Raw genomic sequence first — 26,302 nt, forward strand, 5'->3', positions numbered from 1 at the left:
TTGTGGGTTTTGTCGGGGAGAAAACAAATTGCAAACGTACAGCACTTCAGAGTCACACTGAGATCCAACGTTTATGTAAATTTGTCTGAACACATTCTGTACTGGACAGGAGACACGGCACGGAGGAGACTGATGGACAATGGTCTACAGTCCAACAGCCAATCAGGACGCAGGACATAATGGTCTACAGTCCAACAGCCAATCAGGACGCAGCACACAATGCACGTTCATACACTGTAGAAAAGCATGAAAAATTGGACTAAAAATATCCGCCAAAAAGCAAAACGAAAAAAGGTGAACCGTGATATAGCGAGGGACAAATGTACACCGAGACTAAACACATCTATTGTTTACAGTTTCTAGATTTAGCAAACAAACTGTAAACAAACAAATGAGTTTAGTTTCAATGTAGTGGGACGGACATATTGAAATTCAGTAATAAACCTTATTACACCACACATAGATTTTATAAACAAACATGACTTTTGATGGAATATCTATTTGATTATGTTTTGTGTGTAAATCTCACTTTTTATTAAATTCTTGTGGCATCAATGAAAAAGTTGGACATTCCCTAAATTAGTGGAAGCAGTGCAGGGTTTGCGTGTTAAACATGTGTGAATGAAACAAAACTAAACTCCAGGTCCGTTTGTGACGAGAAAACGTTATAACATCGATCAAAAATAGCCCGTTTAGACGTTACAGTATCAAAACAACGCCAATATTATGACATACTTATTTGAGGATGAACACATGCGTCAGGAGAAAACTCTGAGTGGACCAATTGTTTGTCTGACAGTAATAGGAGGCCATTTTCCGAAGACTTCTGGGGGCAAGAGAAAATGACAAAATAGACTACAGGAAAAGAATGGTCTGCCATAGTATTATTGCCGAGCTAGCTGGCGCGCTCACGACCGCACACCGCTCTGATCTGACGAATGACACTCTGGCTTCAATTACCGGCCCCTACCTGGAGCCTGCAGCCACTGTCGCCCCCACAGAACGCACCCCGCACGCCGTCACCCAATTTAGCAAAGTGTCCCGAGTTGGCACCCAGTTTAGCTCCAAAAAGTAGGGCATCAGCAGAAAGGATGATGAGTAAGACCCTCTCTGTCTTACTAAGCTATTAAGGCCAGAATTTAGGCCACGGGGCCAAGAAAATGGCTACATGAGATTACTTTTGTATTGTGCGTTGAAGAATGGGATGGAAATAAATGACAAATGCGCGGCAAAAATCACAGTTGTACCTCGTTTTAGCAGCAAAGATAAAAGATACAGGTCGTTTGAAGGTCTCATGAGCCAAAGTTTTGATAAATTGTGTTATAGAATATGTAATAATAATCTCTAGATGGATAAAATAGCTGCTAGTGATGGGACTTTCGGCTCCTTTGTGGGATTCGAATCTTTTGGATCCATTCTTTTGAAAGAGCTGTTCAAAAGATCGGCTCTTTGACTATTTATTTATGTGACAGAAGCCAATGTGAGAACTCGATTTATCTACAAAATAATCACAAAAATAAACAAATAAGGCTCAGATTGGTGCAAAAATTGGTTTAAAATGGTGCAAGCCAAGAGTGGACGAGTGTTTACCCTTTGAACTAATAAAATTCTAAATAAAACTTTGCACTACAATAATAATAATAATTTAAAAATGAACTGTTATTACGATGCCAAATATATTTTTTGTACACGAAGCTCGAAATCGTGTCGCCTGCTCTGCTCCTGTGCCGATTCTTGCGTTGCTTTAGTGTTAACCAGTGTAAAAATGTAGACAAATTAGAAAGAAAAAGGTTTGGTTCTTGTAAAAGATGAGATCCAGTTCCAGCGATTCACATTAAAGAACCGTTCAAAAGAGCCGACTCATTCACGAATGTCACATCACTGTACAATTTTAGTCTTAATTGGATCAAAACCTGTTTAATATTTTCTAGTTTTAGACAAAATAGACAATTAATGTGCTTAACAGATTTAAAAGCAGGTCTAGAAGTGAGTAATACAATTCACACTAATTTAGGGGTTCCCCAAGGGTGCGTGCTAGGTCCACTTATGTTTACCCGAGCTTAACTGTGTGCAAGTACCTGATGTTATCCATGCAAACTATATAAAATTAAAGACAGATGACAGATTGATGACAGTGTTGACAGGCAATCACTGGCATTATGATGAACTGCAGTAAGCTAGGAGTACCCAAACGTTTGATTTGTTATTCAAAGCACGTCCCAGACAGACGTAAACGCTAACCGCAAACTGAAATAAATCATAAAAATGGGTCACACCGATCACACGGCCTTGTTTAACACACAAAACAAAACACAATCGATCACGTGTAATATCCAACACTAAACAAATCAAAAAAACTTAAATATTCCTCGAGCGCATTGACATACTTGCCTGATAAAACCCGCTCGTCTGTATTCACTGTCTGCTCTCCGTCACTGGGGATTGTGTTGGCTGTCTGCCCGATCTCATCTTCAGCGGCGGTTCAAAGCCATGAAGGTGGAGTTTTCTCAAGCAGGAGAGTGAGCGCTCCATTTCGGGCAGCCGTCTGTCGGAGCTTTCCGGAAAGTGTCCCGTGTAAGCTCTAAGCCCGGTGACAAGACCCCTCTTATCCCACTCCTCAGGCGCCGCGGCAGCCGGGCCTTTCATCAGCTCCTCTTCCTCGAGGGCGGATAGTGAAAGAGCCCAGTGTCCGAGAAACAGAGGCGTTAACCCAAAGTCAAGATGTTTATAAGAGTTAGAACTTTGAAATTTTACTACGTGACTTTTTTATTTAAACACATAACATACAGTGGTCCCTCGTTTATCGCAGGGGTCACGTTCTAAAAATAACCCCGTGAAGTATCATCTTTATTTTTTACAGTTATTCTCTATGTTTTTGGCTGTAAAACCCCTCACCACACACTTTATACACTTTTCTCACACAGGCGTTAACATTTTCTCACATTTCTCTCTCGTTTAAACTCTCTCAAAGTTCAAACCTTCGTCGGCGTCTTTGTCGGTGCAGAACGTTTCATCGACATTGTGGGTTTTGTCGGGGAGAAAACAAATCGCAAACGTACAGCACTTCAGAGTCACACTGCGATCCAACGTTTATGTAAAAAAAAAAGCATGCAAAATTAGGCTAAAAAAAATCTGCGAAACTGCAAAAACTTAACCGCGATATAGTGACGGACAACTGTATTTAGATCGTGTTATCTTTTGCTTTGAAATGTTTTATTGGCTAAAAACATTGTATTAACATGTTTTAACGCCATCACATTACAATCAGCTGCATCCCGCTAATGAAACTACTGCACATTGCTCTGGGTTTGTGACGTTGTTGTGCTTTTACATATTTATGGAGAGTCGTTTTGTGAGAGCTTGGACTTACGGCTAAACATGAGCACTGTTCAAAGAGAGATCGCTAAATTACTCAAACATGCATGGATGGCATTTATAAACTCTTCAGGTGTGTTTGTGATGAGGGAACAGTGTTAAAACATGGCAGAACGATTAAAGAAATCATCAATTTTGCATAAAACTCCCTCTCTTTAATGTGTCAACGATTTATGAACTGTAAGTTAATTAAATAATACTGTGCTGTGAGAAATTGTAAGTTTTTTTTAATGATTATTCACAATTATTGCCATCAAATAACAGTGAATTCCTCACTTTCTTATTCATTTACAGTGTCTTATAGATCACCACTTTAATAAAATTGTGTTTTCTGAATAATAAAGTTAACGTGACACAGCCAGATTATAAAATTTAGGTTTACGTTTTTGGGATATACATCGAATAGAAATGATAGATTTTTCCAGCTCAAATCCTCACAATTATTTAATTTCAATAATTATATTTCGACCTGAACAACTACAAGCATTGACTGACTAAATAATCGTCAATTTTGTCAAAGAAAACAGCCTAATATTTGCCTTTACTTGACCTTGTGCACTGATCCTTACCTTTTACCCAACGACGATGGATTTATTGCACCGTTTATTCCTACTTTTTTGTCAGGAGAGGTTGCCTCTTCAGTGAAGGATAATGTCTTCTTACAATATCAGGGGAGAAAAGGAATTGGTGAAGATGTGGACAGGAGTGAAGCGCTGGGAGCAGATGGCTAAACGGGCTGTGCATGCTCCATTAAACACTTGTATACATACACGGGCTGAAGGAGAGGCCACATCTGCAACAAAGAAAGTCACAGAGTCTGGAGCGCTCCAAAGATAATATCAGGCTAGGAGATTTTTTGATACAGCGAACCAAATACTATGACTTTGAACTCTGAAGTGCTGTACGTTTGCAATTTGTTTTCTCCCCCGACAAAACCAACAATGTCGATGAAACGTTCTGCACCGACAAAGACGCCTACGAAGGTTTGAACTTTGAGAGAGTTTAAACGAGAGAGAAATGTGAGAAAATGTTAACGCCTGTGTGAGAAAAGTGTATAAAGTGTGTGGTGAGGAGTTTTACAGACAAAAACATTAAAAAATAAAGCTGATACTTCGCGGATTTCGCCTATTGCGGGTTATTTTTACAACGAGGGACCACTGTATCACAACTTTCTTAGAGCGAGATAAAAACTTCAACACTGGCGGTGAGACGAGTTAAGTGTCTTGCCCAATGACACGACGATAGTCTTCACCCAAGCAAGCTGGAGTTGGACCAACCTGCCTTCTCATACGAGGAAAAGTTACTCCTCACATGAAAAAAGCCATATTTGTCTAACTTTTTTCTTGCTGTTTTGTTTCTTTAGTGAGCTCTGAATCCAACATGATTCCACTTCACATGTTTATACTTGTTTTGTTTTATAATCCTGCACATCATACTTCATCTATACTTCATTTGATTGTTCCTGAACGCTTCTTGAGAACATTTTTTATCATAAACCACTTCTTCCTCCAATAATGGCATAAAATATAAAACAAAAATGTAATAACTCACCATAAACATTGAATATAAAATACACATTTGCCCCATGGATCATAATATCATTTTTGCTACGCTAGTCTGATCTCTAAATCTAAATCATTCGAGAAATATTGCATTGTTTCAGTATTTTCTAACAACAAAATAACAAATGAATTGAACTAGACTGATTACCTAAAGAAGGATCATAAAACTGTCTACATAAAACTTATTTCATTGCAGTAGAGAAGGCAACGTTTGACAGGAAAGCGAGTCTTGTGAATGGTGACTTTTTATTCTAGTCGCTCTACAGAGAGAGAGAGAGATAGAAAGAAAGAGAGAAAGAGAGAGAGAAACAGTGCCACTGTACAGAAGAGCTTCTTGTGAAATCGACACAAAAAATATTGTTTTTACTCTTTATCATTTATAATTCTTCATGATGATGTATTCCAGTATGAATTTACAAGCCATGTATACAGGTGTCATTTCTAAATATATTCAAAATAGTTCCTTAAAAGTCTTTGAGGAAGTATTTGTTCTTTTCTTTAAAAAAGCTCTATTGTTACAGCAAACCATAATGAAAAAGGTCTTGAATCTTTGGAGGGATAGCAGACTCAAAGTAGGTTTTTCTTTTTTCTTTTTGTCGTCTTTACAGTTGGAGTCTTGTCTACACATGAAGGAGAGGGAGGAGAGAAGCAGAGCTGGTGATACAGTATTTCTCACCTGCCATTGGAGGAAGAGCAAGGTACTCGCCTCAAAACGCAAATCAGAACCGCCCCATTGGCCCGTAATCGCCTCGACAACAGCCAATGGGGTCAGGTCCTTGCACTTCCCCTTAAAAACAGCAGCATCTTCATGTTTTCAACGTTTTTTTTGTTAGTTTTTTTTCTCTCTCAGATATGTCAATACACCTGGTTACAAAGTGATTGAAACATCCAAATAAAAACGACCCAAAAAATGAACATAAAACATTAAAATAGTTACATCCGGGATTGCATGCCATCACTCATTATTTATCATGAATTAAAATACATTTTGCTATTAAAAAAGAGCGGGGGGTTGTCATCACAAGGGCGTGTGTGAGTGCGCTTCAACCAAAAACAGTTTTACATGACAGTTTCGTCAAAAGAAGTCGGAACGAATGTTTTTAGCGACAGTGCGGTTGTTTTGATATTTGTACATGTGCATATTGTTCTGTCTGCGGCTCGCACAAGCAGCATGTGAGGATAAATATGATACAAAATACAAACATGTAAAAATAAATTAAAATGTCAAGTCATCTGGCGCGCTGTCGACTTCCCAAGTAGTTTTCCCAAGCGTACAAAAGTGATATGTTACTTTAAATATGGAGTTTGTCTATACCACAGTGGAGAAAGCAGGATATTTTTAAAAATAAGTGATCTTCAATGCTTAACAATATCTTCCGTTATGATTCTATCCTCTTTTATGTTCCTGTGTTTACTTGGGATGCAATAGATCATTCAGACCTGGAAGACTTTGGACTGGTAAACATTAACAGGATAATTCTGCTTCCCGGTCACTTGCAATTTTTTTTTTTCGTAACTTTCTTATGTTTTTCTACAAAACAATCTGTGCCGCATGGTTTTGTTTTGCCGTTATGATTGAAGCTCTCCCCAAAATGCACAGAATCATCCTGAGGTATTTGAATTGACGAAATTTGGCCTTTGAGAACGCCAATCAATTCAAGTAAATATATGTTTGCATGTTGCTCTACACACAAAATAAGTTACAAAATGTGGCACGTGGAAGTATGTACATGTCAAAGTTATAAAAAAAAGAACAAACAATAATAAAAAAAAAGGCATATAAGAAAACAGAACACAACCAAATGAAGTAGCATCGAGCTAACAGAAGGACTGCCATGCACACACCTTACATGGTTTTGTGGTTATGAGGAACACTTGCGTAACATTGCATTCAAGTGAAAACACAAAAAACGAAGAGCCTTCTCAAGTAGATCCTCAGGAGGTCCCTGGTTGATTGTGGGTTGGTGGAATTGGCTGCATTTGTATTATTCAAATAACCATTTCATCTAGTTGAAGCACAAAAGCAAAACAAAACATAGAAAAATGACATTTACCCAACACACCCACATCTGGCATGTTTAAAAGAGCTAAAGTAGAAAGGAGAAAATAGTCATTGTTTTAATACCCTGTTTGTCAGTATTAGGGAGGTCAGAAGACGTTAGCCTCCATTTGCTAGCTAACAGAAAATGCAGTGGTAGATTTTGCCTTGGTCATCTCCTCTCTTCCCTTCCACCATCCTCCTGCCCTTTGGAAACAGGAGCTTTACCGTGACACAGATTTTACTAAGCACAAAGTTCAATGTTACGATTGTACAAGTTTCCATCCACACCTGACGTGTCAGTGTCCCTTTTATAAACATGGACGTGTATACGTCAGTATTTTCACTTCTCCAACATGAAATCAAAAATCAGTACATGCAAAATAATCTACTACCTTTGATGGCGATTTCAAAAAGCTATGCTTTTTCAAAGCATTGTGGGAAAGGTTTTGAACTAATGCTATTATGCTACCAAATAAGCAAACACTAAAGTCCTACACATGGGGATCTGAATGCCAGAATCCCGAATAAATTGTACAGTAGAATAGAATAAAAAGCAATACTGCAATTTTTTCTATGCGAAGTGCCAGAAAAGAAATGCCCATCAGCCTGCTAGTCCTTTTGTTTGTAAACTTCTTTAGGAGCAATCCTATACATTACTCTTCACTTTCCATCATTATGTGTCACTGTGGTTTACCAAATCCATCTTTATTCTGACAAATGATCTGATAGAATCCTGCTAAAACCCTTTAGATCAGCCCTCATCACATTTGCCTGTCTCCTTTCACCCTGCCGAGGGTCTCGGTGGCCATATTTGTCAGCGTAACAGTGACTAGAGCACCGTGACGCCCCGGCCCCCCTGGGAGGCCTGTGCCTGGCCCTGTGTCTGGCCCTGACATGGAACGTGCCCATCTGGTTTCCTGTCAGGCCTTTTACGCTCAGCCAGCCTGACAGCAGAGGTGGGCCAGAGAACGCACCTTATTCCACTGCCTCCTCAACAAGTGACAAACTAAACACAACAGTTCTTTACCAACAGTAAAACATCACAGAACCTTAGACCTTTTCTGACACATTTAACGCAAGATGCCCTTCCATCGTCCCTTCCTTACATCCCGTTTGCTTAGAGCAAGCTGAGCTCCAGCCATGAATCCAAGAGGGTACACGGCCGAGACTGGACAGAAATGATACCATCTGCAGAATAATCATAATCCCATCACCTCAGAGGGCATGAGTTCTTTTGGATTAGGTCAGAGAAGAAGAAAAGAATGGCTATGGCATCCTTTTAGTGGATAACATAGTTGATAAAATATAATACAAAGCCAGAGAGGAGTTAGGAGCAGAAAAGACATACTTCTTATATCAACTAAACATCGGACTCAAGACTGGGGACTTTTTTATACAGCCGTCTATTGCTGATCTGGGCTGAGTTTAGGACACCACGCTGTGCGGGGTATGCACTAGTCTTATTGGCTGAGTAAGGCATTGCATGCTCCTTAGTGTACATGTCATTGGCTATCCGCCCGTCCCGTGAACAGTATGAAGCATTAGACTTAACAGAGGAGCGCAGATTGTTCGCATCAACGCGTGTTTGAATGGGGGCTGATGTCAGCACAGCTGCAGGAGAAGCTACAGCCAGCTGTTTGTAAATATCCGAGGAGCTCCGCCCATGGACCAGTCTGCTGCTGGTGTCGTCCCTTAGTGAGTGGGTGAGGAAGGGGTTGTCAGAGCCATGGGTGGGGTACAGGGACTTGCTCCTCTTGCTCTCCTCTAAGTTATGATTGAACATAGATTTGGGGCCTGTGCCGAACAGTTTGCCAGAGTAGGGCCGCATGCCGAAAAGATTGGCATATTGGGAGTCGGAGGCAGAATCCAGGAAGCGGTCCTTCTCCTTGAGGCTGACGCTGCGGGCGGGACGTCCCTGGTCCAAGTCCTTGGGCTTTTCTAGCATGATGTTATCAAAGGAGTGCTGCCGACTCAGCCGTAAGCGGTTTCTCTTTTGGACATGTGGCCCGTCGGTCTGGGGCCAGTACAGCCCAAACATCTCATCTTGTGTCTGTGCGTGCTGGAGGTGCATGGTGGGACTGATCAGGGAGTCTGCGAGGAGCTGGTCCTCACTAATGTCATACAGGTTTGCTGTGTGGAGGCAGGCTTCACAGCGGTTGTAGGGGGAGCGGGTAGCAGACCCCGATGAGGGATAGGATCCACCTGCTGGGTAGCTAGTGGTCATCTTAGACAAGCATGCACGGCAGTGTGTCTGTTTGTATCGGTCAATAGTTTCATGTGGCGACAGAGAGATGTTTTTCTCCTTTAGGCTGTAGTGTTTGGAGTATGTTGGGTCTGGCAACATATCCGAGTCTGTGTGATGCAGAGGAGAGGAGTTCAGGTGGATAATGGGCTGCTCACACTTCCTGTAATTATCACTGTGGTCAGAATAGATTTCAGGGTAGTCCAGATCGTCAGCGGCCAGGCCTCTGCTCTCACGGTACTGAATGGGGTCTGAATGAAGGCTCATTTCTCGGTCTGATTCAATAGTGTAGATTTTTTCTCCTCCTGCTCCTCTCCCGCTTTGGTTAGTTCCACCGCTGACCTGTTTAGTCTTTAAGTAGGACAGCTCTACCTCACTGCAATCCCTTGGGTATTTTGACGTCACGGATCTTTTTTTTAAGTTGTCCTTGGACTTCAGGTGCTTGTTGTTTTCTGGGTCCTTGTAGGAGGCTGCTCTGCTGGAGCAGTCGGAGATGTCCGAGTGGGCGGTGTCCTCTGGGAGGTACCTCTGGGTCTTCATGGACAGACGGGGGTCGGGCATAAGCATGTCGGGCATGGGGGCGGGGCCGGGAGGCGCTGAGCGAAGTGTGTCCACAGACTTTTTCCACAAGGTACGAGGGGGTTTGGCATTGGTCTGGACGGCATCAGCGCTCACAGCTACCTCCACTGAGTTGGGATTGGTGTCATTCAAGGTCAGAGGATGCTGTCCTCCCTGGAATATGTAGTTGTTGAGGTGGTCTTTGTGGCGGTTGGCGAGATAGGCCTGTAAGTCTCCAGTGTCCCCGTAGATCATGTCTTTGGGAGCATAGCTTCGGTTGTCCGCATAAATAAAGTTCCCCTTCTCCGCCATCATGTCCATGATCATGGGACCGGCTGAGTGCATGAACTCCCGTTTAGGAGAGTTGGCCGCCAGGTTGGCCATGTTGGACATCTGTTTAGCCGACTTTATCAACTTAAGCATCTTATCCTGGGGACTAAAGTCCAGATCCGTTTTTTTCTTCATGTCAATATGAACACCATGGATACAACTCCAGATTCCCTGTTTGGGATGAATGTATGAGTGGCATGATGGGGGGAAAAGTGGAAAAAGTAAATAGGAAAATAGAAAAAAAAAGTTAGACAAATGAAATGAGAAATCATATAAAATATCAACGTAAAACAAAATGTAAATGTGATAATAAAAGAGAGAGAGAAGAGAAAAAAACAGTTACTTACTCAGTGTAAGAAATCTGCATTTGCAAAGTGAAAAAGCAACTTCAACAAAATCATCAAAACAAGAATGGCACATAAAAGCCCCACAGAGCTCCAACAGTGCAGAGCCGTGTGCACTTAGGGAGTATACAGGTAATGTGAAAAGCCCAACTCATACTCCCATACGACGCAGTACAATTACGTTTTATATGCTAATCTGTTTTATCCTTAATTCAACCACACTGAAAACTAAAGTCTAAAATGCCTTCTGCTCTTAACCGTTTCTGTAATACCATCAAGTCCAATGAATTCCCTTTATTTTGCCCAAACACCATGTCACTTCTTGTGCTTAATCTTAGTTCACTTCGCTGCATTCCCCCTTTTAAAATGGAGCCCAAACATGGAGCTTTTAGGGATGCGTGTCCAAACCTTGCGCTCGCACACACAAAACGGGGGGGGAGACCGCTGACCTTTTAACACAATGGAAAAGAACGGATTGCTTTAGCGTTGGACTGCGGCGATTTCACCCCAAAAAACGCGACGCAATTGGGATCTATTTTGGTCGTCATTGGTGCGCGCCTTGTGATCCCCCGCCTGTGTCATCCTCCCTTTGTGCCTCGCTCTCCCGCTCGCAGCCCTTCACTTCTGCGCTAGTTGTTAGATTGTTCGTGTGTGGCTCTGCGCTCTTCTTTCATGGCAATGGTTGAAAATAGCATCATTAAAGGTCTGTCTGACCCCGATAAAGCGGTATTAGACTTTGCTGTATGCTATATGACCTGGAAAAGGGCCAGTGTTAAGAACGCTCACATGGGTTTTGACATTTACGGAAGATTATAAAAGTGAGTAATTGGAATTTGTGCTTGATTTTGAAGAAACTTTCGAAAAAACGTTATTTATTAGGTTACGTATGAACTGTCTCGGAACTTTCTTTAAATATTACTGTCCCATAAGTTACTAAATAGGACAGTTAAGCGTGGCGTAGCTGATCCGACTGTTCAAAGTCACGCACGCAGCAGAAAAATGGGTTTTGTCTGATGAATTAAAGACATATCAGGGGACGGAAAATCTCTCCCGTCTCCGTGGGTAGACCCATTTTTCCAACAAAATAGTTTGAGCATTTTTAGACTTTTGTACAGTTTAAGTACTTTCAAGTGGTATTGTACAAAACCCCGGAGCGCGTTCAAATCTGCCGTTTAACCGTGACAGTAAATAAGAATTACACCGGACCCACAAATACAAATATGGCATTATCGGTGAACATTTCCACGTGGTAATTACTATATCGACTTATCGTTCCATTACATGTCAGATGGAACAATGATTTTTTTGAGAGTCAGTATTGTCTTTGTACTAATTTTTGGTTATTTTTCTGTTTTATGACACAATTTGAACTGTAAAAGCTTCAGACTATGAACTTCTATGACTATTTAAGTGTTACGTTCTGCCGTTTATTTATTGTAGAGCATATTTTTCTAAGAATATTGTACATTTTGAATAATTTTTGGGGCATAATTCTGCTTTATGGTTTAGTTTCATTACTGTTCATTGTCTATATTTACTTCAGCAATATATCGCAGTTCAAATTTGTTATCGTGACAGGTTTATCACTCAGGGTTTCCACGTTTCAGTGACCGTTATCGCGTTAGAATGGACAAGATCTGCAGAAGATATGGCATAGCTCTGGTTTCTAATGTAATTGTGAAACTAGCGCTGGTTCTGATGCTAAAAACTTCAACCAACACGACATTTTTCACATTTTTGCAGCTCTTAAAAGCCACAAATCTACAGGAAAACCGTGTAACTGGCAACACTGTTCCTACCGACCCTTCACGGCTGAAACGCAACCTTTTCAACATTGCATAGCACAACTTTAGATCTTTTTAGATGATCCTCTCTAGTCTAACCGTCTACGTCATACAGTGACCTTTGAACTTACCCGGCTGATGGAGAAGAGGAGCCCGGGCTGTCCGGAACAGACCCCAGTGAAGCAGTAGCGCAGCCTCCAGTAGAAGAGATGTTCTGAGATGAAGGTGATAAGGGAAAGGCCCATCGCTGTAGCCAACATGTAGAAGACCCCCGCCATGTTGTCCACGTCCAGCTGACTGGACATCACCTCGTTCTTCTCGTTGTGGCAGATACCGGTCAGCCATTGGGCCTCCAGTTCCTCCATTTCACCTGGTGCACAGAAAAGAAGGTTTCAGCAGTGCGAGAGGGGGAGAGAGAAAGGATTTATATGAATGACTGTAGGAATGAAGGTTCACGGTCATGGGTTTCAGAATGATGTCGGTGTAGTCAGTCGTCCAGGTAGGTTTCACAGCAAAAGAACATTTAATTCTATCACCTGGACAAAAGTTTGAGATTGAAGACGTTTCGCCAACCATCCATGGCTTCTTCAGGTGAAACGTCTTCAATTAGTTGAGTAAAATTTGTCTTTGTGTAGTCAGTCATCCAGGTAGATTCCACAGCAAAAGAACATTTAATTTTATCAACTGGACAAAAGTTTGAGGGTAAAGACGTTTCGGCAACTGTCTATGGCTTCTTCAGGCAAAACGTTTTCAATTATTCAAGTAAAATTTGTCTTTTGCTGTGTTTCAGAATGATGTCTGTGTAGTCAATCATCCAGGTAGGTTCAGCAGCAAAAGAACATTTAATTTTATCGATAGTTTGAGATTGAAGATGTTTCACCAACCATCCATGGCTTCTTCAGGTGAAACGTCTTCAATTATTCGAGTAAAATTTGTCTTTTGCTGTGTTTCAGAATGATGTCTGTGTAGTCAGTCGTCCAGGTAGGTTCAGCAGCAAAAGAACATTTAATTCTATCAACTGGACAAAAGTTTGAGTGAAGACGTTTCGCCAACCATCCATGGCTTCTTCAGGCGAAACGTCTTCAATTAGTTGAGTAAAATTTGTCTTTTGCTGTGTTTCAGAATGATGTCTGTGTAGTCAATAATCCAGACAGGTTCCACAGCAAAAGAACATTTAATTTAATCAAAAAATTGAGATTGAAGATGTTTCGCCACCATCCATCAGCTTCTTCAGTCGAAACATCTTCACTCTAAAACTTTAAATTTGCTGGATTAAATTTTCTTTTGCTGTGTTTCAGAATGATAAAAAACTATGATCGTTCCCATAGCGATTACCAATTTAAAACAAAATATTAGCCTATATCTTTTGAATGAGAAAAAATATTCAAAATGTTGCGTATGACAGTGAAGCTGGAACCATGAATAGTTTTATAATCGTCAAATTTGTCTCTCCAGGTGACTTTTTTTCAAAATTATGACTTGCCGTAAAACTTAATCTGACTCTGAATGACTTTTATTCACTTCCAAGGGAGAAATATTTTTGTTACAGATATGTATTGCTGACGTGAATTACAAATCGAGCGTTCAATATTCAGCGATGGTAAATACGACAGCTCTGGCTTCGCGTAAACTGGTATAAAATAAGAATTATGTCTCACATCTAAGAAAAAAACTGTCAAAGGGCCTGTATTTGTCTTTTTAGTTCAAAAAACATCTTTCAGTCCTTTCAGTGTACTCTAAAATGATTTGTGCAAAAAATTGAATGATATTACCTAGACATTTTAATGGACATTTTATTGGATGAGAACCATATGTAAACAAGTTCTAGAGAGTAAGAACATGCCTTTGTGTACAGACATAATGGTAGAAACAGCCGTCTTTGAGTATTCCAGGCATTTGTTCCTCTTTTATGGTTCAATATTAGAATTAGAGAGTGGACAAAGTGGGTGGGGCTTATGCGAAGTGGGCGGGGCCAACAGCACATTTTGGAAACATAGGCTCAGTATGTCTCAATTTGAAGGTTGCGCACTTCACTCCGTCGGCTGCATTTGAAGGACACTTAGGTAAATTCCGGCGTAACAAGGCCCCTCCCATTTCAATGCGGACGACAGATGTGCTCTGCGTTTCCGTGGACGGCCGTGAATGAAGCGTGTATCCGAGCAGACTTCGCGCACTGCTATATCCCATCATGCACCGCGCGTGACTTTTTCTACGGGAGAAACGGTATATTTTCTTAAAGTTCTGTAATTCTGGCTACAACTGGGAAGAAATCACCTTGAACAAACTTTTTTCACTGAAACATATTTGAACCTGAGGGCCACAGACCAGTATCGATTCAGGGAGTCAAACGGTGGATTGAACACAGGTTTGACAGAGACATTTTACCTTTAATAAGACTTGGAAGACTATTTTTAGGTCTGTGTCACAGTGCAATGTGATGTTATTCAGGTTATAGAGGTAGAATATCTTCAATCTGTAGTAAAAAATACTTCCTGATCAATTTAGGCCAGTTTAGGAGGAGGCATGAGGGCCAACAAAAATTGGTCTGAGAGCCGCATTTGGCCCCTGCGCCATAGTTTGGACAGCCCTGACCTAGAACGTTATATTTGCGTACTGATATTCAAAGAGAAAGATTAATTCCTTACTTTATTCAACCTAAACAGAAATAAACGGTTGCGACAACGACACCTTGACTCTTCAATGAAATAACAAATTAAAAAACTAGTTATTTCAGTGTCCATTTTACACGTTTAGGTCCTGAGCCGTCATGGTTGCTGCTAGTCGACGTAACGTAAGCGCACAGACAGCGGTTGAAGTACGCTCCGTGATGTAGGCCTGTCTAATTTCGGTACAGCCTTTGCGGGCGACCGAGGCTACACAGAGGAGTTTCCTTTGTCGGCCGGGTACTTCGAACAGTACTTCGAACTGTACTTTGAAGGGTACTTTGAAGGGTACTTTGAACGATACTTTGAAGGGTACTTTGAACGATACTTTGAAGGGTACTTTGAACGATACTTTGAAGGGTACTTTGAATGGTACTTTGAACGGTACTTTGAAGGTTACTTTGAAGGGTACTTTGAAGGGTACTTTGAAGTGCACAACCATCAAATTGGGACACAGCCATTTGCTTTACTCAGAGTTAAAAATAGTGTAGAGATACTTTACAGAACACAAAAAAAACCCAAACATTTACAATATTTAACTTTGCGTTTCCATAGGATTACTCACACTTTATGGTTTGAGTCACTACTTCTCTACTTTGCTGCAAAAACACAGCGTATCAACACATTTCTTCTGGGGAGCACAATAAGTCAACACTCAATAATTCTCCAACATCAAACTCCGCACAATGTTACGCTATATTCCCTGGAAAACATCTCCGAACGTTGTTTTCCTTTCTTTGGTGGTGGCTGTTAAAGTAAATTACATTTCTCGAGCATCAGTGCGTCCCCAGCTCCTTCACGCCGCCTGATGGGGCCCACAGATTGTTTCCTTAATGAAAGAAAGGTAGGGAGCAACAAAGACCTTATCTCCTCTCATCCCTCAGCCCCTTCGCTGTGGCTCCCTCCCTGACATTTGGTGCTTAGCTAATCCAATCGCTGTCATTCAGGCTGGGGATAGCTGCTGCCGCTCGTGGGGGAAGACAAATATCATGATGGTGCTTAGAGAGAGGACTTAAAGAGGCTGGACGAGCTAACGCAGTGATAGGTATGGTATGAACGCAGGCCTGTTCCGCAAAATCGACTTTTCAGGAGTGATCTGAGCGTGTTCGAGCAATCTTTAATCGCTTATTTTCAAGACACCACGTTGCCGATCAACCCGGTTTTCAGCACCACCGGCACACGCCCACTGCTCTGTGCAAACTTTGTTCTCCAGTTTTCTTAATCAGTGATACGCACATGATCTGGCAGCGTCTCATAGTCATTTTTGGAGGAATTATAAGGAATCTGCTGCTCGCTAACGTGACCTGCAGCTATCGATCGAAGGTGCTGGCTCTTTGTCGTTTGCGGTGACGTACTTTTGTTTCTTTTTTAAGTCGTTTTAAATCAAAATGTCCAAATTATAACATATTACATTATAGCTTTATCCCAGACACAAGGACAATATCTTCTTTAAAGGAGCTTGTACCGTGAGTGCAGTAAACAACTCAGCAGGAGTGAGAAGTAATCACAAATACTCACTGTAAACGAGTAGATTTTTGGGGTAATTGTACTTTTTTTGAGTTAATTGCACTTGTAATTAAGTGTAATTCTAACTGTGTGTTTGAAATTAGTCACGTTTTAAAGGTTACACCAAATTTTTTACACAAAATTGACTCTTGTGAGCTTGTTATTTATGTTACGTTACCTCATCAAAACATACTCAGACTTGCATTTTGCTTCATTACTATATAAACTACTCAATTTGACACTTTTTTTAATTGATAATTTTGTATAAAAGCGTGATTTAAATGCTTCTAAATCTGTGTTAAATGTAAAGTAGTATGTTTTTATGTGTACTTTTTTTGGCAGTGGTGTCTGTATTAGTCAAGTTTCCATCGCTGCACCTTAGCTAGTTAGTCTTTCGCTAAACGCCTCCTCTTTTAGTCGTATAAATATTCACAAATCAGTGGCTCCACAGATTTGACAAACGCTCTTAGATGTGCTTCAACATTTCACCACTTTTGACGCACTTGAACTTTACCTGGAGTAGTTTTTTTGTTCTGTAATCCTTTTTACAGAGGTGTTTTTGAATCTAAGTGCCCCTACATGCCGTTACAGTCCATACAGCGTGATATTCTCAAAGCAATATCTTTTGTTTGCATGTTTTGTATGAAAAAAAGACAAAGAAACAAATAAATAAATAATAATAATAAAAATATATAAATACATTCTGATCATTCAAATTCATAAACTGTGATTTAAAAAAAAAAAACATTTATTAGCAACTGTTGATAATAGCCATGCTGCTAATTGCGAGTTAAAAAAGTTTCACACCTCACTGTTGCCAGCAGAGGGCACCAAACACATCTCGTCTAAGCTTTCAGGCGTAAGGTGAAAGAGTGCGGCAGATAAACAAAAACGAAAATCTAAAATATGGATAAAAATAAAACGGAAACAATAAGAGACGATAAATAGAAATCAAAGTGGGACGAAACGCCTAAACTCCGCCCACAACCGCATTTCAAATCGAGCTGTTAAACGGGAGGTACCCCGACGACTAAAGAAAACGGAGAAAGAGGAGGAGGGGCGGAGTCTGGCGGTATAAGAAACAGCGTGATCGGTCTAACAGGTTTTCCAGATTTCTGATAAAAAAATGTCCAAATTTGTGATCAGAAACACGTCGCTGTAATCAGGCTAGTCTTGCATGATGTCACATAGTACTTGAATGGCTGTAGCTACTGGATGTTGCACATTTTTGACCAGAAAGCTGCAAAATTATCCAGTTTGCACTACATTTGCCCCCCAAAAAAGGACTAGTAACAGTAGACGATGCTTTTAAAACACCGTTTACACAGTTTTAGCGGCGAAAAAAAGCGTTGATTTAGTGTTTAGTTCCACTTTAAACACTTCTGTCGATGTAAATGGTTGGAGAAATGTTGAAAAGGGCTTATTTTAAGACAGGATTTTGGAGTCTCTTAGTTCTAGCCAAAGAAGAGCGAAGCGGTGGGGGGGCAGCTGTGGCACTGTGAGCCGACTCTGACACAGACGGAGACAGAGAAATTGAAATGCTCCTCTCCTCTGCACAAAGAACAAGGCCCGAGAAAAAAGACGCCGTTTGGACACATAGGAGCCGTCGCTGGGTTTTGTTTAGCTTCTCTCTGCGTGCTGGAAAAGTACTTTTTGCGACCTAGCTGACAACGTACGCGGACATTTCTTAACAGTTCCAACAGTTGTATAGATTTTATTTATCAAAAAGACAAAAAACGAGCCATTTTAACCCATATCGATGTTTTATTTTTCTTTTTTTCTGTAGTATTTCTGTTTTTTAAGTATCATTAGCATCTGAACACAACAGCTAGCAACTACGTCATGGTTAAAATTGACGTTAAACATTTCTACGGGTTAGTAACTGCTAGCACGTAACATATTCACATCCCCGCGTTACGTTTTACCGTTTAGAAAATGCTATGTTTACCGAAAAAAAACAACGTACTAACACGTTTTATAACACGACATAACAAACCTCTCCCGTATTGTGATGCTATCTAGCAAAGACGAGCAGCGCGTGTCGTTAATTAGCATAAGTTCCCGATCGCTTCCTCTACCTCCTTTACACATAATATTCTAAACGGCGTCTTATCGGAGCTAATTGTGCATGTCGCTAACAATGAAAATGCTAGCTAGCGACTATACCTGGATGACTGCGTTGCCAATTGACTGCGAACGGGGTTATGTTTATCTGCGCCACATTACGCGACGAAAACAAAACGCTCTACAAACGCACTCTGGTTTAATCTCATTTTGTGCAGAAGGGGGCGCTGTTGTGTGATCTGTACAGCTCTTATAAAAGCTAAAATACTCAGAAACGCTCGCTGAAATGTGCACAAAGTCATTTTTCCGGTGAAGTTTATTCCTGAAATGTTCCACAGTTGTTCATTAAACTTCTCTCGCCAGGGATACAAGCAGGTGATGGCAAGTTAGAGGTCAGATCTGTGGAGAGGCGATGCCAATCACAGTAAGAAAATGTTTTTGTTGGTCATTTTGAACGCCAAAAAACGTTTGGAATTAAATAAAATGCAGCACAGATTAGTTTCAGTTTTTCAAGCAGATTTACAGGTCAGATCTGTGGAGAGGCGAGCCCACTCACAGTAAAAAAAAAAAAAAAAAGGTTTTGTTGGACATTTTGAGAGCTAAAAACATTTGTAACTGAATAAAATGCGACACAGATTAGTTTCAGTTTTTCAAGCAGATTTACAGGTCACATCTGTGGAGAGGCGAGCCCAGCCACAGTAAAAAAAAATGTTTTTGTTGGTCATTATGAACACTAAAAACGTTTGGAATTAAATAAAATGCAGCACAGATTAGTTTCAGTTTTTCAAGCAGACTTACAGGTCAGATCTGTGGAGAGGCGAGCCCACTCACAGTAAAAAAAAAAAAAAAAGGTTTTGTTGGTCATTTTGAACGCTAAAAACATTTGGAATTTAATAAAATGTGACCTGTAAATCTGCTTGAAAAACTGAATCTAATCTGTGTCGCATCTGTGGAAAGGCGAGCCCATTTACAGTTTAAAAAAAAAAAGGTTTTGTTGGACATTTTGAGAGCTAAAAACATTTGTAACTGAATAAAATGCGACACAGATTAGTTTCAGGCAGATTTACAGGTCAGATCTGTGGAAGCGTGACCCAATTCATGAACAAAAATGTAAGACAGATGTTTAGTTTAATGCCGTACTGCGGGAACATCTAAGCAAAACAGTGAGCTCGCATTAGAAAAGTTACACAGCGCACTTTAAATCAACTGTTTATGAGCGTGTATTGTTTCTGAGAGAGCGATTCAGACGGGATAACGCCACGGCCGCCGCAGAGGGAACTGTATTAGAATAAACTTGGAGAATCGACTCTCGCTGCTCTCAGAACGGGCTTTGGAGTCCGGAGTAACATCAAAGCGCTGTTTATGCTTTGTGCTGTCAGAGGGGAGAGGGAGTGTGGACATAAAAAGGAATTACAGAGCTGCCACTGGAAGCTAGCTAACCTTTTAGCTGCCCGCGCGCACGCTCTGCTTTGAATTTATATTAGAGTGCGCTAAGTTGACTGTGTTTGTATGATGTAGCCGGCTGTATGTGATGTGTAAAGTGAACTGGAGCAGCGGGCGGAGGAAGGACTTTGGGGTCAGAAAAACAGACGAAATGAAACAAATATGTGTAAAACTAAACTGTGATCGATGTAAACGAATAAAAATGAGTTAACGCACAAACAAAACACGATATACTTCTTATTACAACAGAATGTGTTACACTTAAGGCGGACCGTGTTAGTGGCATTTTAGAGCAATATGAACCACCTCACACAATAAGGACTAAACCAGGACTGAACAGGGACTGAACCAGGACTGAACCAGGACTGAACCGGGACTAAACCGGGACTAAACCGGGACTGAACCGGGACTGAACCGGGACTGAACCGGGACTAAACCGGGACTAAAACAAGACTAAACTGGGACTAAAACAGGACTAAACCAGGACTGAGCCAGGACTAAACCAGGACTGAACCGGGACTAAAACAAAACTAAAACAGGATTGAACTAGGACTAAACCAGGACTAAAATGGGATTAAACCGGGACTAAACTGGGACTAAAACAGGATTAAACCAGGACTAAACCAGGACTAAAACAGGATTAAACTAAGAATAAACCAGGACTAAACCGGGACTAAAACAGGACTAAACCAGGGCTAAACCAGGACTAAACCAGGACTAAAACAGGACTGAACCGGGACTGAACCGGGACTGAACCGGGACTGAACCGGGACTGAACCGGGACTAAACCGGGACTAAAACAAGACTAAACTGGGACTAAAACAGGACTAAACCAGGACTGAGCCAGGACTAAACCAGGACTGAACCGGGACTAAAACAAAACTAAAACAGGATTGAACTAGGACTAAACCAGGACTAAAATGGGATTAAACCGGGACTAAACTGGGACTAAAACAGGATTAAACCAGGACTAAACCAGGACTAAAACAGGATTAAACTAAGAATAAACCAGGACTAAACCGGGACTAAAACAGGACTAAACCAGGGCTAAACCAGGGCTAAACACCAGGACTAAACACCAGGACTAAAACGGGACTAAACTAGGAATAAATCAGGACTAGACCAGGGCTAAACCGGGACTAAACCAGGACTAAATCAAAACTAAACTGGGTTGAAACCGGGTCAAAACCGTGACGAAATCATGACTAAACCGGGATTAAACCAGGACAAAACCAATTATTTTTAATAATAATAATTAATAATTCAATAAAACCAAGATAGATGAGTGAAACATTCTAAGAAGAGCGATAACATCTCCATGGAAACAAGCGAGTGGCAGACCACCTACCAGAAAATTTACATCGTGAACCTTTAACACTGAGACCTGGGGTAGTTTGCATTGGCACAAACTCTGGAACCAATTATATATATATAAAAAAACATTACAACTTATTAAACCATATAAGACACACAACAAGCCCCCCTCACACACACACACACACACACACACACACACACACCCAGCTGAACCAGTGTAAGCGATGTGTCGTTACCGTCTCCGATGATGGCCAGGATCGCCAGGTCCACCTGTCTCTTCCAGTACGAGCCTTTCTGCAGAGCGATGCCATATCCAGTGGTAGCGAAGATGTAGCTAAGAGAAAAACAAATATGTTAACCTTTATCAAGCAGGTAACGTCAGAGCGCGTTAGAATGTATGTGCCTGCAGACATCGCTTACATAAATATGATACCAAACACACACAAACATGTAGCTTACAATTTGTTATTTTAGTTTATTACTTGTATAAATGAATATAATGTGAAATGATACTGTACCTAAAGGTCCTATATTAAGGAGAATTTGGGATTTTAAGGCTTGACGGATTAGCTTTCGATGCTACGGATTAATCGATACGAAAATACAGATTACGATACTACAGGAATAATAAAAAAAACGCTCTTTATTTAGAGAACGGAATGTGATAGTAGTACTTTCTTGTGGTCTTACATCTGCGTACCATATTTTCCGGATTATAAGTCGCTCCAGAGTCAAAAATGCATAATATCCATCCATCCATCCATTTTCTTCCGCTTATCCGGGGCCGGGTCGCGGGGGCAGCAGTCTAAGCAGGGACTCCCAGACTTCCCTCACCCCGGACACGTCCTCCAGCTCCTCCGGTGGGACCCCAAGGCGTTCCCAGGCCAGCCGAGAGACATAGTCCCTCCAGCGTGTCCTGGGTCTTCCCCGGGGCCTCCTCCCGGTGGGACATGCCCAGAACACCTCCCTAGGGAGGCGTCCAGGAGGCATCCTGAGCAGATGCCCGAGCCACCTCAGCTGGTTCCTCTCAACGTGTAGGAGCAGCGGCTCTACTCCGAGCTCCTCCCGTGTGACCGAGCTCCTCACCCTATCCCACGTTTTTTTCTTCGTTATTATGCAAAAATGCATAATAACGAAGAAAAAAACGTGTTTGTCAGGTTGTCAGTGTAACCGTAATGAAGATGTGAAATTATATACTCCGACTCGACTTATATTCCACGTTTAAGTCGCGTCTGAGTATAAGTCGCACCTCTGGATGAACAGAAAAGTCCGATTTGTAGTCCGGAAAATATGGTAATCTTATAATTGTTCTGATTCAGCTCAAGATTAGTCTAAAACTCTCCGGAAAAGTTTAATTTCTGTGCTGTGAATGCGACTTTTTAGTATCGATACTTGCTCAAATTAATATCTAGTTTCGCGACTAGTTTAAAATCGATCAGTATCACATTTTCGACAGCCTTAGTTGCAGTAAAGTTGGTCGCAGTAAAATCTATTTGAGCGTTTAAATATGAGCGGTCTAAATATGTACGATTATTCAGATTGGACAAATGAAACTAAACACAGGTGCAGTATGTTTGATGCATGATGAGGTAATGACATTTTGCATAATATAGGACCTTTAGATTATAAGATACCTTTTTGGGAACAGGTTTTGTCCATGACTTCTCTCCTTCGGCCATGGTTGAGAAAACTAAACACTTGGGTTTTATGAATGCTTGATGGTCAAAATCAGTTATGTCATTATGTTTATGGGTACTTGACGTTTTGGGGGTAACACTTTTTTTTTTCTGTCCCGTGGTGTGACATGCCTTTGTTGTAAAATCCGACAATTATTAAAAAAACAAAACAAATTAGTATTAATATCAGAAGCATTCTAACATTTTCTGTGTAATTTGAGACGTTTGAACGTGTCCTGCAGTGTGTCTTTTCCCGTCGCTCTGCTGGTCATTTATTTAAAAAAAAAAAATAAAAATTCCATGTCAAAAAATGTTAATAAATTACTTAAAATGTCTATAGTGTTGGCTGAATAATTAAATGGAACTGTGTCTTTTTAAATAATGTTTTTTTTAACAATTACAATGGTATTTTTACATCCGTCACGCCGCAGGATTTCAAAATGGTGCGTGTTCAAAATCTTTCTGAAAATTTAAGGTGAATTTTATTAAAAAACATAAGAATATGACCATTATTTCTTTTGAGCTGTAGCTAAAACCCTTCACACCCTGAGCTCGGTGATTACATCAGATGAGCTCCTTCTGTTTTTTGTGTAACTGTCTTTTTAAATATGTGATTTTTCATGTCACATCCACAGACTGAGTGAGTAAAATGAAGCTCATCGAGGCCAACGCTGATCGGAGCTCCATATTTGCACTGTATCATAGCAACCAAAGAGCCAATCCGGAGCAAGACTGTTGAAGGTAACGCTCCTTCTCACCCGCACTGACGCTTTAGCAGGGAGTGAGCGCTTAGCAACGCTGTCAATCAAACCCGTTGCTAACGCTAGCGAGAGTAACCTCTGGAAAAGAAGACGCCTGATTTGTCTGTTATTAATGTTCATATCTTGATTCACAAACAGAAAAGTGAAATAAAAACCCCAGGATCATGTAGCGCACATGTGTCAAACTCAAGGCCCCCGGGTCAAATGTGGCCCTCCGCATCATTTTATGTGGCCCTCAACGGGATAAATTAAAAGGTTTGATGGTCTTAAAATGTCATGTGCACTTCCACAGACATATTTTTCACATCTAGGCAAATAGATATGCAATATTTGAAACTTGAAAAAGTAATAAGTACAGAAACAGTTAATTAACAAGTTAAAAAATAGTTTGATTTATTTTACAGCTGGCCCTTTGAAGTCAACCATTTTGCTGATGTGGCGCTTGGTGAAAATGTGTTTGACGTCCCTGATGTAGAGCCAGAATGACGAGTCTCACTGCAGCAGTTACAGAGAAAAGAGTGACACTTTTTCAATGTAAAGTGAATGGTGCGCCCATGATCACTTCTTATGTTAAACGCGACGGTTAGCACGTTAGCCATGTCCATTTTTATAAACAGTCACACCGCAGGACACTCTGGATCACAGCATTAGAAGAGATAAAAGTGTATTTTTCATTCAATTGTGTATTTGTGTTTCCCTTTATGCAAACACCTTTATTAATTATTAAAAGATTAGATTTTAAAATAAGAAAAAAAAAAAGTGTTACAGATACATCGCAGGACATTTTAGCGTTTTTTTTTTTTGTTAAATACCCAAAAATTAAACACGACTTAACTCTCAAACTATTTATAATTCATAGATACATATTTGTGCACAGTTGAGTTTAATCTGAAGAGGAAGAAAAATAAAATTAAAATTAAACCACTGGAAAAGGAGGCGTCACGTCAAGTACCCTTATGTTTTTAAAAAAGCACAGTTTTATTTGGCAGTTTTCCAGATCCTCTGCACTCGTCCTGACGGGATCATTTCCTGTTTTGCCTTTTTTTTTGCGTTACTGACCTTATTCAGCCCCGCCCACTTTTACCTCTAAATGAAACTAAAGCGCCGTTTCTTTACGATGGCACTTTGACTTCAGTTTCACTCATTTCAATGGAGAATATGGGAAAGTTTCACCACTAGAAACTTTATTGATTCGTGTAAAATGTCTTTAAAAACGGCTCTGTCCCTATTAAACTTATTTCCCGTCGAGTTCATCAGCCTCATGCAAAATAACACAACCCGAATGACGATGGCGACGCCCACAGCGACTTCTGGAATAAGGTGAAAACATGCAGCTGCAAAAACTTTTCAAATACAGAGACAGACACATGATCGTGATGTAAACAAACTAACATGACGCATATTTAGGGCGACCACAGTGAAACTTAACACTTAAAACACGATAAAACATGTTAATACGCTGCTTTCGGCGAATATAGCACTTTTAAAACAATAACAGGAAACACGGTGATCTAAATGTGTAACGTGTTAGCAGGAAATACTCACGTAGAAGTAAAATACGGCGTTTTTAAATGAACAAATGTCACGTGTCGCCTATGATTCATACGTACGCTGTATTTTCAGAACTGAACGTTAACTTTGTGTATTTAAATCAACACAATGAGCAACAAAAGTGTTATTTTGTCGAGTTAAAAATGTTTTTAGACAATGGGCGCTCACTATAACGTCCTCTACGCATAAAAAACAAAAAAAAACCACTTTGTCTCGTACAATTCGCGTAGTAAAACTGACTATAAAACATATTCAAACTGTCTTTTCCGAGCAGATCGATTGCGTCTTTTGTCTTTTTAAAAATTGGTACAAATCATCTCTGTGTTTTAAGAAAAAAGTGCCAGCCACGTGTTCAGTTTCAATTCATTATATTCCACAAATTTCAAGTCAGAACTGTAGATTTCCCATAGAATCTAACAGAATTCTATGCAAATTCTACAGCTTTAATTTGAAGTACGTGGAATATTCCTATCTAGCAAGTGCACTTTTTTCTTACAGAGATGTTTCCGACATTATTTGCACCAAAGTGAAGCGTTGTGGTAAAAGTTCCGCACTAATTTCTGCTGCATAAACTGTATAATCTATGAAGTAAAACTAAAAGCATTACCCGCTGCCGATGGTGACCAGCTTACAACCCTCGTCTCTTCCCGCCATGTAGTTGAGCACCGCGGCGTCGTAGATAAACGCATCCAGTTTCCTGAAAAGAAAGAGATACAAAATGAACAGGGGAATCGTGGAAAAAAAAACAGGAGGAAGAAGGCGGAGAAGCAGATGAGACACGAGAGCGTTTAGATGCTCAGAAACCGTGCCAAGTACACAGGAGTGGAGACAAAAGACGGCGGCGGCGGCGCTGTGGATCAATTCTAACGTGTTAAATCATCTCTAATAGGAACGCCATCCGAGCGAAAACAAACACGGGGAGGACGCGGCGGGGAGGACGCGGCGGGGAGCGGCTGCGGTTCGATACGGCGGGATTCATCCTCAGGGGAGCGGGGTACGAGGTAAACGTTAAAGTGGAGATGAGTATTTATGAGGAGTAATTGTGGTAATCAAAGTTTTTTATGAGTAAAGTGGCAGTTTGTAGA

At 40.7% G+C, this 26,302-nt stretch overlaps 1 protein-coding gene across 1 annotated transcript in view; it reads right to left on the minus strand.

Moving 5' to 3' along the window:
* Window positions 1-6,454: 6,454 nt before the first annotated feature.
* Window positions 6,455-26,302, minus strand: part of grin2aa (glutamate receptor, ionotropic, N-methyl D-aspartate 2A, a) — a 282,924-nt gene continuing 263,076 nt past the window's right edge. The window contains exons 13-16 of the mRNA XM_055223747.1: window positions 25,825-25,914; window positions 21,466-21,563; window positions 12,368-12,606; window positions 6,455-10,279 (exon numbers count right to left, since the gene is read on the minus strand). Coding sequence (XP_055079722.1) covers window positions 8,339-10,279; window positions 12,368-12,606; window positions 21,466-21,563; window positions 25,825-25,914 — 2,368 coding nt within the window. The 3' untranslated portion in view covers window positions 6,455-8,338. The remainder of the gene's footprint in view (window positions 10,280-12,367; window positions 12,607-21,465; window positions 21,564-25,824; window positions 25,915-26,302) is intronic.

This window comes from Periophthalmus magnuspinnatus, chromosome 8, assembly GCF_009829125.3.
Source record: "Periophthalmus magnuspinnatus isolate fPerMag1 chromosome 8, fPerMag1.2.pri, whole genome shotgun sequence".
In the NCBI taxonomy this organism is placed as follows: domain Eukaryota; kingdom Metazoa; phylum Chordata; class Actinopteri; order Gobiiformes; family Gobiidae; genus Periophthalmus; species Periophthalmus magnuspinnatus.